This window comes from Triticum dicoccoides, chromosome 3A, assembly GCF_002162155.2.
Source record: "Triticum dicoccoides isolate Atlit2015 ecotype Zavitan chromosome 3A, WEW_v2.0, whole genome shotgun sequence".
Lineage (NCBI taxonomy): Eukaryota > Viridiplantae > Streptophyta > Magnoliopsida > Poales > Poaceae > Triticum > Triticum dicoccoides.
This window is the reverse complement of record NC_041384.1, coordinates 599,418,066-599,430,995: the sequence shown is the minus strand read 5'-3', so window position 1 is coordinate 599,430,995 and position 12,930 is coordinate 599,418,066. Positions and strand designations below refer to the sequence as shown.

Sequence of the window (12,930 nt, the reverse complement as noted above, 5' to 3'; positions counted from 1 at the left end):
CACGGAGGCAACGGCGAGAGCGCACGCACCCATCCCCTGGTTGCGATCGACGAGCATCAGGCAGCCGATCACGCCAGAGGACCGTCTCCTCCCTACAGCAGCAGAGCAGGCGGGCAAGAGACGGCGGCAGGCGTTGAAAAACGACCGCGTTCCGGTGTTTCCAAAGCTGCCAGCAGCACAGCATGGCGAACTCAACCTCCGACTCGACGCCCAACGCCACCGCAGCTGCAAGTGCGCCGAGCTTGCACACCGTAACACCGTCGACAACGACCTGGACATGTCTCCAGAACGCCATCGCGAATGGGCAGGAGAAGAGCATGTGGTCAGCAGTTTCTAGAGCTGCAGAGCAGAGTGGACAGCAGGCATCTTCTGCATCGACAACGCGTTTCCGGAGTAGGACGTCCCTTGTGTGGATGCGTCGTTGCACCAGCAGCCAGCAAAAAAACTTTACGCGCGACGGAGCACGCGCCTCCCAGATCATGGGGGCGAAGCCAGCGGCCACCCCGCCAAACCGCAGGAGTCTGTATGCGGAGCTGGACGACAGGGCGCCTTTGGTGCAGCGGCGTGAAGAAGCCTCCTCTCATCTCCCCTGGCCCGCGCTGGCAACGTGGCCAGGAGCGCAGCGACCACCGTAAGTTCGCGCTCGCCCACCCTTGTCAGCCGAGGCACCAGGCAGCGAGCGAGGCCGCGTGCGCACACCTGCCCGACTGTCGCCTCCGCGTCCAAGGCGTGGGAGAAGAGGGCTGGGTACGCCACCGCGACAGGCCCGCAGGGCAGCCAGCTATCCCACCAGAAAGAACATGTGCTCCCCTCCCCGACGTTGACCACGGAGATGGCGCGGTAGAGCGGGAGCAATTTCATGATCGCGGCCCGGTGCTCACCAAGGGCCAGCTCGCCGCGAGCAAGGAGGGAGAGCCCACCAGCCCCGCCCCATATCCAGGCCGCCCACCTAGAGTCTGGGGTCGTGTGTAGGCGATGAAGCATCTTCAGCAGCAGACACAAGTTTTGCGTTGCCAGGTCACGGACTCCCGGCCCGCCTTCGCTCTTCGCCCGGCACACCCGCTCCCACGCAACAAGGCATTGGGCACCCGAGGCCCGTTCAACGACGTTCCAAAGAAAGGCACGGCGGAGCCTGTCTAGCGCACGCACCACGGCTGGCGGCAGCAGCAACGGTTTCTTGGCTTCAGTTGGGTAATTACTTAATGAGACCATGCTTTCACATACTTTGCTTAATCTTCATTCTCATATTGTTCAGGTGCATGCATTGTTTTCACACTTTTGGTTTCATTGAGGAAAGTTGGCACATGACGTTCGGCTTCCTTGTGGTCTCCATAGCCGCGGCACTTGTAGAGTCACACCCCATCAGCACTGAACTGGATGACAATTTAACTGTACCTCTCCCGTCATTCCTGGTTGGTAGCCTCATTTTATGATGTGCAGCGCCAAAGGAAGAATGATGTGATGTTTCTTTCCATCATGTGACAAGATTATTGACAAGTATGTGAGATAAAAGGGAGCAACTATTTGACCATTTCTCGGTGATGCAACCCAACACAAATTTTTGCATTTATGTGATGCCGTGGTGAGAGGGGAAGGGGGGGTTGTAACACCCACGATGCGGCTATATCTCCCACGTGTCGGGGCACGACTTAGAAGCATATTCGCATGGTGGGTCTATTGCAAGAGGGGTAATCTTTACACATCTCATGTATTGAATAAAAAAGGGATAGAGAGTTGGCTTACAATCGCCACTTCACACAATACATGAATATATCATACAACATCCAGAGTACAATCAAGGTCCGACTATGGAACCAAAATAAAGAAGAAAACGCCAAATGCTAGATCCTTGATCGTCCCGACTGGGCTCCACTACTGATCAACTGGAAACGAAACAACACAACGAACACGATCTTCATCGGGCTCCCACTTGAGCTCGGTTGCTGTCAGGACCCCGACTCAATGCCACATAGATCTAGCATGTAACACTTCATATCACTTTGCGGCCTCACGCACGGTATTCCCACGGGTGTCGCCCTACCTTTACCCGGGACCGTTTGCGCCTTTTGGCACACGTATATGACAGTGTCGCTAGCATCCATATGATAAGGAGCCCGGGCTGACATGGCTAGTCGTAAACCCAAAGTGGCACAAACTTACAGGGACAGGCATCCATGACCCAGCATCGAACGTGTCGGTCATCAGCGAGTGAATCCAGGCTGTAGCACTGGGCTAGCAGGACTCCGGTGAACCGGGCTGTAGCGGGCTAACAGGACTCCGGTATTCATCGCGTGACATTTCCCCGTAGGGACAGACACAGGAACGAAGAAGGACACATGCCGGCCAGCCTAAGTGTTCCGGAGCAGTAGCAAGCTACCATGGCCCGGTGGAAACACTAGGAGACATTTCCCGGTAAGAGAGGCTACTAAAGATAAACAACTAGATGGTCAGATCCCACACATACCAAGCATTTCAATAGCATACACACAATATGCTCGATATGTGCAAATACAACATGGCATCACAACATGACTCTACGACTCAAATAATTTATTCAATAGGCTCCGAGGAGCGAGATATTACAAACATGGGTCTCATGACCCAACAGTCAGAGCATACAAATCAAAGCACACGCGGAAGCTATCATGTCTGAGTACAGACATCTATAAATGAAAAAGGCTGAGAAGCCTGACTATCTATCAGATCCTGCCGAGGGCACAAGATCGTAGCTGAGGTATCAAGCTAAACGTCGAAGTCCACGCGAAACTACTAGTGAGACCGAAGTCTCTCTGCAAAAACATAAAATAGGCAAACGTGAGTACAAATGTACCCAGCAAGACTTACATCAGAACTAACTACATATGCATCATTATCAACAAAGGGGATGGTGGGGTTTAACTGCAGCAAGCCAGCTTTGACTCGGTGGCTATCCTGAACTACGACTGCAATGTAACTCTTTTGAGGTGGCGCACACGAGTCCACATATTCCCCATATCAATACACCACTATGGATCCGCTCCCGTCTCCCTACGAGAGCGCCATCCATAGCACTCACGCTTATCTTGCGTATTTTAGAGTATCCACTTTCACTTGTCTATGAACTGATATAAGCAACCCAGAAGTCCTTTACCGTGGACACGGCTATTCGAATAGATGATGTTAACCCTGCAGGGGTTACTTCTTCATACATGTTTCCACCACTTAGCGTCTGCACACGACATGTGCTCGGCAGACTTCAAGCGAAAGCCGACATGGGTGTAGACCACGACCTACCTAAACACTCAAGTCTCTAGTCCAGGTTTATCGCCTATTCGGGTTCCATCCATGAGGAGATCCGGCCGGAGTTTCGCTCACAGCCCCAAACGATGTGAACAGGGTTCCGTGACACCAAACGGGCGCCCGGTATACCCGGCCACGTGCCTACCGCATCACAGCCCACCCCTCCGGTCAGCGCTGTCCACGGCCTCCAGCATACTACAAACACCAGAAACTACTTGCAACTCCTGGACAGAGGACGAGGGTGAATAAGAAGTCGAGCGGGGTCATATTTCAGGGCCCAATGTATGGTAGTAGCTGAATCATGGATCACAAACACAGAACTCAGTTCCTAAGGACGGCTTCAATGAGACAACCCACCATGTACTCCTACATGGCCTCTCACCGACACCTTTTACCAAATCGTGTTCACACACTTAGCTCACACACAGTAGGACATGTTCACACACCTCTGATTCATCCCGGATAAATCAGACCGGACACAACTCTAAGCAGTAGCAGGCATGACAAACAAGCAAGAATGAGTAGGCACAATAGGGCTCAAACAACTCCTACTCATGCTAGTGGGTTTCATCTATTTACTGTGGCAATGACAGGTCATGCAAAGGATAAAGGGGTTCAGCTACCGCAGCAAGTAACAGTTGAATCGTTGTTGTCCTAATGCATTAAAAGAGAGCAGGAGCGAGAGAGTAGGATTGTATCGGAATGAACAAGGGGGTTTTGCTTGCCTGGCACTTCTGAAGATAACATTGAGTCTTCATCAGTGTCAACGATCACATCATCGGTATCACGTCTATCGAGAGGGGACAAATACCGGCAACACAGAAGGGAACACAATCAATGCAATGCACAATATGATGCATGATCATGACATGGCAAAATGAATGTGTTTTGGGCTAATGCAACTAGCAACAGATTAAATGAAGTTGGTTTGAATACAAGATTCAAATTCAAACTCCATATGTGATTATTCAAATGCCATTTAATTGATTTGTGCTAAACAGCACCTATAAGTTGTTCTAACATGCATGAAAATGGTACAGATGGATTCCTTGAATTTTTCTGATAATTTTTCATATATAAATTATTTAATTTGGAGTTACGATTAATTTTCTATGATTTTTAGAAGTTTTAGGCATTTTCTGAAATTTCCTGGATATTTAGAATTAAAATAATTCCAGAAAATGAATTTACTGCGTCAGCACTACGTCAGCATGACGTAAGCGAGTCAACGGGCAGCCCAGGTCAAACTGACCAGTGGGTCCTCCGTGTTAGTGACTAACCTAACTAACTGGGTTAGTTAGCGTTTTAACTTAAACTAACCTAGATTAATTAGGCGGGCTGGTCCCGCATGTCAGTGACACAGGGAAGGTCAAACCCCGGTCAAATGGCCCAAACAGGCCGGCGGCTCAACGCCGGCGGCAACAGGCACGGCGGAGGGCCTCGGGATCGCTCCTCCGGCGACCATTCGGGCGGCGGAGAGGCTCTACGGGTAGCTGGGAGGGCGCCGCGTCTTCCTGTGGAGTCGGTTGGGGTCGGGGCGGCCGGAATCGGCGCCGGCGTCGACCTAGGTGGCCGCCGGAGTTCGGCCAAGGTCGAACGCGGAGCTGCGGTGCACTAGAGGGGAAACGGAAAGGCTCTGTGGGCTCCTGGGAGGGCGGCGAACTCGGTAACGTGCTCGGGCGCTAGCTGGGGTGACCCTGGCCACGGCAGCGCCATGACCGGCGGCGAGGAGCAATCGGCTCCGGTGAGAAGGCGGCTGGAGTGCGGGAACGAGCGCGGGGAGAAGGGGAAATGGAAGAGGAGCTCACAGCGAGGTCGATGAGCAGCTCGGTGGTCTCGGGGAGGCGGCGGAGGTGGCGAATTGACCGCGGCGAACTTCGGTGGCCGGCGACGGAAACGGCGATGGTGGCGGCATTGCAGCACGTCCGGGAGGTCCGTAGCTCAACGAGGAGGTGGAGGGGGTTGTGGCGGAGCTCGGAAGCGGGTCGGGGAGGCGAGGGGAGGCCAGTGGCTACGGTGATGCCCGTCGGCGGCGGCGGTGGTTCTCGGGTGAGAGGGAGAGAGAGCAGGGGGAGAAGAGGAGGGCGAGGGAGAGTGAGAGCGGTGCGGGGCAGCTGCGTGGCTTCGTCCGGGGCATCGAGGGAGTCCGGGGGAAGCAGGAGGTGGCCAGCAGGGGGGGGAGGTGGCGCGCGCGCGTGCCGGCGAGCGTCGGGCACACGCCCTCGTCCTTCTGTCCGAGGAGGAAGACGACAGGGAAGGCGCGGGTGGGCTGGGCCGGCCAGGGGGGGAAGCTGGGCCGGCTGGTGGGCTGCACGGGTGAGGCCAGGTAAGGTTTCTCTCCTCTCTTTTATTTCTATTTTAGTTACTGTTTTCTATTTTCTGTAATTGTGTTTGGATTTACTAAAAATGCCAGAGCATTTCCAAAAATCATGCAACTGACTGTGGCCACTGTTTGGAATATTTCCAACAGTAAACATTTCAGTTTGTGATTATTTGAGCATTTAAAATATTATTAGCAATTAAATGCCCAAATGCAAATACTATATAATTTAATTCAAAAATCCAGGAATAGCCTATAAATATATTCATCATTTTTGGCAGAGGTTTTCACCTTTAACAGAAATTATGAACATTTCCAAAGGGCATTCCGGGTTATTGAAAATATTTTTATTGAACCTAGTTAAATTTCATTTGATGCTAGGGTTTCAACAATCCCCATTTCAAATTTAAATGAAATTTAAACATGGTGCAACACTCTAATGCATGCACTAGGCATTGTCAGAACTAGGGATGTGACAACTCACCCCCACTAAACAAGAATCTCGTCTCGAGATTCAAGCGTAGGGTAAGGTGAAGGTAACGCGGACCAGTATAATCTTCACGATCCAGGGTGCACTTCATAGAAACGTTGATTCGAACACCATCTTTGTCTTGTCGTCTTGCTCTGAGAACTCCAACTAACATGACAATGAGAGGAAAGGAAAGATCCTAAAAGAATGGTTCTTCTCGAAGGTCGAACAACTCAGGATTAACTCGCGGAATGAGACATAGCAACATCTCTCGGTTGAGACACGAGATACACATCAAAAGGGGTGGAAAGAAACGGATGACGAAGGTTCACTAGGTAGACAACAATTCCACACCTAGGAAGGTGGTAAACGATTGTCAACGTAGCGAGGAGTTGAGTTGCCATGATACCACGACGAAACATCCTGGAGGAGGGTGATTCGTAGATTATTATCTTAAGTGGCAAAAAGAATTACTTTTGATATAGAGATCATTGAGACTCTCTATATCAGCCTAAGGCAAATCACAGCAATCGTTTGGAGGGGGTCGGTAGAATGGCATACTCAAACTTGGATGATGTGGATTACCTTGTTGAAGACAACGTAATGGATGAATTTTGCTTATCACCGGAAATGGAAGAGACCCATGGTAGAATGGCACATTGGCGGTGCAAGCTGGGAACAAAATGCAAATGCTGGGAATGATTCTGGTAACTGGGGAAGAACCCAACAATAGAAAGTGAATTCACTGTTTGAAAAGATCATAGCATTGCCGAGGAAACTGAGAGCAAACCCAGCTAGTGCCGATGATAACACATAGCGCTTGTGCGTGCTCTCAAGAACTTGAGCATTTCCATATTCATCAAGGTTTTACCAACATCCGTGTCAAGGGTCCGGTAACACAACTTACTACCATGATGAATGGTGATGGAGGATGCAGATGCAAAGGAAGATAACACCTTCTCAAATTTCACCCTTGGCGGGGCCAAGGAAATAAAATCTGGATGATCGACCGAGAGACATTTAGCACTCCGCTTCTAATGTTCTCCTTGATGTGCTAGCGTAATCCACCCATAGATATGGGTTGATATCTAGAACATCAAGTAAAAGGTCGGACTTCGGGAGCAATAGAATCCATAAGGAACAGTTTCGGAGGTAAATCCTACGAAATCCTTATGGGGAGGTGGCCAACTTCCTCAACAAGATACTACAATGATAGGTCTTCCGGCTGGGTGTGTTGACCATGACATCCACTTTACCGGTTATCGGGGGACCAATATTATAGTTCTTGGGAAATGTTCCAACCATCATATCTGCCTGAGATTCAGATCTGGTTGGTGTCAGGATATTCCAGACTCATCGAGTCTAAGAAGGAAAACGAAAGTTTGCAACACAAATCGACGAGATGACGTTGCGAGATTCTCGGGAAATGAACTACGATAGTAAGCTCCAAAACATGAGCTGGTTCTGCTACAAACATGTGAACACGTTGTCCCAGACAAGCATGGCCACGTGGTAGTCTTATAATAAAACACTACCGAGTTCAGGAGGGGAACCATCATCGAGGATATCAAAATCCTTGCATAAGGTATACTCTTAAGAAGGAACTTCTTCTCCTTGAACAAATCAATCAGTGGCTTGGTGTGCTAGGGATACATATAGATTGAAGGTTGCAAGTCTTCAAACCACAGAATTCTTCGCACGTGTGCATGACTGACTTGCGATGATTCCAGAGGAAGCAACATTGACTTTCTCGAGTCCACGGCGGCAACTTGCATCATATGCACATGAATTAAAGGAAGTCACTACCTTCATCCAAACATATGCTTCATGAGCTAGCATGAACAAATGCTTTCAAAAGTTTCCAACACTAGCTTAATGTTCAACAAAATTATGGAGGAGATAAAGATGTTGTCAATGGGCTCAACAACAATTCATCTAGGTTTCCTTTTAAAAGGAATTCCATAGTTAAGTGAACAAGTGATAGCATTGGTCAGACCCAAAGATATAATGGTGTATGCTCGAGGGATCAACCACGAATAAGACAACATTACGAGCATCGTTGGTACTGATTTGATTTGACGATAGCCCACACTCAAATCAAAGGATTGATAAGACAATAGGTCCAGCAACTGATCACAAGGACCAATCGATGAAGATATCATCTTTCTTCAACACACACTACACAAGAATATCCCTTTGGAATGAACTAAGTCAGACAAGCTTTTATCTTCCAACTCTCCAAGTTGTTGTCTAGCTTAACCAACTAGCTCAGGGATATCTAACACCGATTCTTGGAGAGAAGGTGGTTCACAAGAAAACAACTTGATCACGAACTCAACATAGCGGTCAGGTGACAACCCGGTAACACCTCCAAGAAGATATTTGGAAAGTCACGAACCACCGGTATGTTACTAAGCTCGAGAACAATCTTGCTTTTGAGGGCAATACGATATGATCAAATGAGTGAGGACTTGACAAGATCCTAACTCATCAATCGAAGGGTGCACCGAAATAAGGACTAGGTAGCACGATCAGTCTTAGAAGGATGATTCGAAAACCAACATACTAAGAATGAAATTATTATCCTTTTACTACCAAGCAACGAGGTTGCTAGGAGTATTGATTTCACACATCACGATTCACTTGTCGGTATTCCGGTTGCATCAACACGAGGGCCGAGGAATGACTAATGATGGTGAGAAGTATCACTACGTCAAAATTCATGAGAGCTGGTGCAGTTCTCATGACAATTCTGACATAAAGGGGGTAATACTCCAAGGTAGAACAGAACCAAAAGCTGGATTGGCATTTGATCTGCGGAACACAACTACTTTGACCCAATCCTAAATATGGATGAGGTACTGGAGTTTGTTTCTCCTAGTCATTCAGGACGGAATGGCTTGACGGACCACAAGAGTCATAGGCATCGATGAACGAACGCACGCATACTCTTGACTATCAATTGATAGACGAGGGTCAGAATGCAACTAAAGAGAACAACTCAAAGGAACATATAACTTTCTGAGTTGTGGATGCATAGATTAGTATGTCGAACCAAGTTCAACATATTTCTTCCGGATAACCCATGCAGAAAGGTAGAACTGGCAGAGTCACGATATAGAATCGAGAACCCATCGAGAGCACTCTGATTGTGATCTTTCGATCAGCGAGGAACATCTGCCATAAGCGGTTCATAGTATTTGGAAGAAAGGAATACCACGAACATCGAGGACTAATGCAAAGGTTGCTAATAACCTTAAGGAACGAGCAAAACTATCAACATGAAGCAAGTAGGATGAATCTCGGGTTCAAAACCCAGGGATAGAATACCTACTACTAAATGGCATCACGGGATGCTTTCGATAATGACGGCCAGAGTCATCACACTGGAACATAAATCATGGCTAGACTACTAGATGATCCCCTGAGACACCTAGGGTCATAATAATAACTCCAACATAAGGTTGAGGCAGTAGAATACCTCAGCTCAACAATTTGTGTGATTAACCTGGCCTAACAGACATTGAAACCGGAGCAAAAGGATTTGCAAAGGCATCAGACTCTTTAGAAACCTGGGATGACTCGGACAGCATAACGGCTGTAAATGCTCGGAAAAGATTTGAGACATTCACAAAAATGGTGGCATAACCACTTAGAAGCACAATATCAAGGTTCCGAGATCAACAATTATCATACGGAAGTAGTAGGAACTGAACTGAGACTTAAATCCAACAATCTTATAAGTCCACTGATTAGTAACACGTGATCCTGATAGAAAGAAGAGATAGCCTAGTTTCTTAACCCCGTAGGAAAGATAAGATGACTCAGATCAGAAGGGCATGAGGTATAAGGAGTAAAAGAGCCTTACGTTCCATCCCACAATCAATTCCCTTATATAACTAAAGAATTTCTAGACTCAACTTCGACCAGTTTGGCTTGGTAATCCTACAGGCAGCCTGGCTCTGATACCAACGCTGTCAGGACCCCGACTCAATGCCACATAGATCTAGCATGTAACACTTCATATCACTTTGCGGCCTCACGCACGGTATTCCCACGGGTGTCGCCCTACCTTTACCCGGGACCGTTTGCGCCTTTTGGCACACGTATATGACAGTGTCGCTAGCATCCATATGATAAGGAGCCCGGGCTGACATGGCTAGTCGTAAACCCAAAGTGGCACAAACTTACAGGGACAGGCATCCATGACCCAGCATCGAACGTGTCGGTCATCAGCGAGTGAATCCAGGCTGTAGCACTGGGCTAGCAGGACTCCGGTGAACCGGGCTGTAGCGGGCTAACAGGACTCCGGTATTCATCGCGTGACATTTCCCCGTAGGGACAGACACAGGAACGAAGAAGGACACATGCCGGCCAGCCTAAGTGTTCCGGAGCAGTAGCAAGCTACCATGGCCCGGTGGAAACACTAGGAGACATTTCCCGGTAAGAGAGGCTACTAAAGATAAACAACTAGATGGTCAGATCCCACACATACCAAGCATTTCAATAGCATACACACAATATGCTCGATATGTGCAAATACAACATGGCATCACAACATGACTCTACGACTCAAATAATTTATTCAATAGGCTCCGAGGAGCGAGATATTACAAACATGGGTCTCATGACCCAACAGTCAGAGCATACAAATCAAAGCACACGCGGAAGCTATCATGTCTGAGTACAGACATCTATAAATGAAAAAGGCTGAGAAGCCTGACTATCTATCAGATCCTGCCGAGGGCACAAGATCGTAGCTGAGGTATCAAGCTAAACGTCGAAGTCCACGCGAAACTACTAGTGAGACCGAAGTCTCTCTGCAAAAACATAAAATAGGCAAACGTGAGTACAAATGTACCCAGCAAGACTTACATCAGAACTAACTACATATGCATCATTATCAACAAAGGGGATGGTGGAGTTTGACTGCAGCAAGCCAGCTTTGACTCGGTGGCTATCCTGAACTACGACTGCAAGTAACTCTTTTGAGGTGGCGCACACGAGTCCACATATTCACCAACCAATACACCACTATGGATCCGCTCCCGTCTCCCTACGAGAACGCCATCCATAGCACTCACGCTTATCTTGCGTATTTTAGAGTATCCACTTTCACTTGTCTATGAACTGATATAAGCAACCCAGAAGTCCTTTTCCGCGGACACGGCTATTCGAATAGATGATGATAACCCTGCAGGGGTGTACTTCTTCACACACGCTCTCACCACTTACCGCCGTTTACACGACATGTACTCGGCAACCTTCAAGCGGAAGCCCAACGTGGGTGTCGGCCACGACCTACCTAATCACCTAAGTCTCTAGTCCAGGTTTATCGCCTATTCGGGTTCCATCCATGAGGAGATCCGGCCGGAGTTTCGCTCACAGCCCCAAACGATGTGTACAGGGTTCCGTGACACCAAACGGGTGCCCGGTTTACCCGGCCACGTGCCTACCGCATCACAGCCCACCCCTACGGTCAGCGCTGCGCACGGCCTCCAGCATACTACAAACACCAGAAACTACTTGCAACTCCTGGACAGAGGACAAGGGTGATCAAGAAGCCGAGAGGGTCCATTGGTTTCGGGCCCAATGCGTGGTAGTAGCTGAATCATGGATCACAAACACAGAACTCATTTCCTGAGGACGGCTGCAATGAGACAACCCACCATGTACTCCTACATGGCCTCTCACCGCTACCTTTACCAAATCGTGTTCACACGCTTAGCTCACACACCGTAGGACATGTTCACACACCTCTGATTCATCCCCGATGAATCAGTCCTGACTCAACTCTAAGCAGTAGCAGGCATGACAAACAAACATGAATGAGTAGGCACAACAGGGCTCAAACAACTCCTACTCATGCTAGTGGGTTTCATCTATTTACTGTGGCAATGACAGGTCATGCAGAGGATAAAGGGGTCCAGCTACCGCAGCAAGTAACAGATAAATCGGTGTTGTCCTAATGCATTAAAAGAGAGCAGGAGCGAGAGAGTAGGATTGTATCGGAATGAACAAGGGGGTTTTGCTTGCCTGGCACTTCTGAAGATAACATTGAGTCTTCATCAGTGTCAACGATCACATCATCGGTATCACGTCTATCGAGAGGGGACAAATACCGGCAACACAGAAGGGAACACAATCAATGCAATGCACAATATGATGCATGATCATGACATGGCAAAATGAATGTGTTTTGGGCTAATGCAACTAGCAACAGATTAAATGAAGTTGGTTTGAATACAAGATTCAAATTCAAACTCCATATGTGATTATTCAAATGCCATTTAATTGATTTGTGCTAAACAGCACCTATAAGTTGTTCTAACATGCATGAAAATGGTACAGATGGATTCCTTGAATTTTTCTGATAATTTTTCATATATAAATTTTTTAATTTGGAGTTACGGTTAATTTTCTATGATTTTTAGAAGTTTTAGGCATTTTCTGAAATTTCCTGGATATTTAGAATTAAAATAATTCCAGAAAATGAATTTACTGCGTCAGCACTACGTCAGCATGACGTAAGCGAGTCAACGGGCAGCCCAGGTCAAACTGACCAGTGGGTCCTCCGTGTCAGTGACTAACCTAACTAACTGGGTTAGTTAGCGTTTTAACTTAAACTAACCTAGATTAATTAGGCGGGCTGGTCCCGCATGTCAGTGACACAGGGAAGGTCAAACCCCGGTCAAATGGCCCAAACAGGCCGGCGGCTCAACGCCGGCGGCAACAGGCACGGCGGAGGGCTTCGGGATCGCTCCTCCGGCGACCATTCGGGCGGCGGAGAGGCTCTACGGGTAGCTGGGAGGGCGCCGCGTCTTCCTGTGGAGTCGGTTGGGGTCGGGGCGGCCGGAATCGG

The 12,930-nt window shown here is 48.4% G+C and overlaps 1 protein-coding gene across 1 annotated transcript in view; it reads left to right on the top strand.

Moving 5' to 3' along the window:
• Positions 1-1,433, top strand: part of LOC119272646 (probable phytol kinase 2, chloroplastic) — a 4,792-nt gene extending 3,359 nt beyond the window's left edge. The window contains exons 8-9 of the mRNA XM_037554092.1: positions 1,171-1,191; positions 1,256-1,433. Of these exons, the coding sequence (XP_037409989.1) occupies positions 1,171-1,191; positions 1,256-1,433 (199 nt within the window). The remainder of the gene's footprint in view (positions 1-1,170; positions 1,192-1,255) is intronic.
• Positions 1,434-12,930: the final 11,497 nt, after the last annotated feature.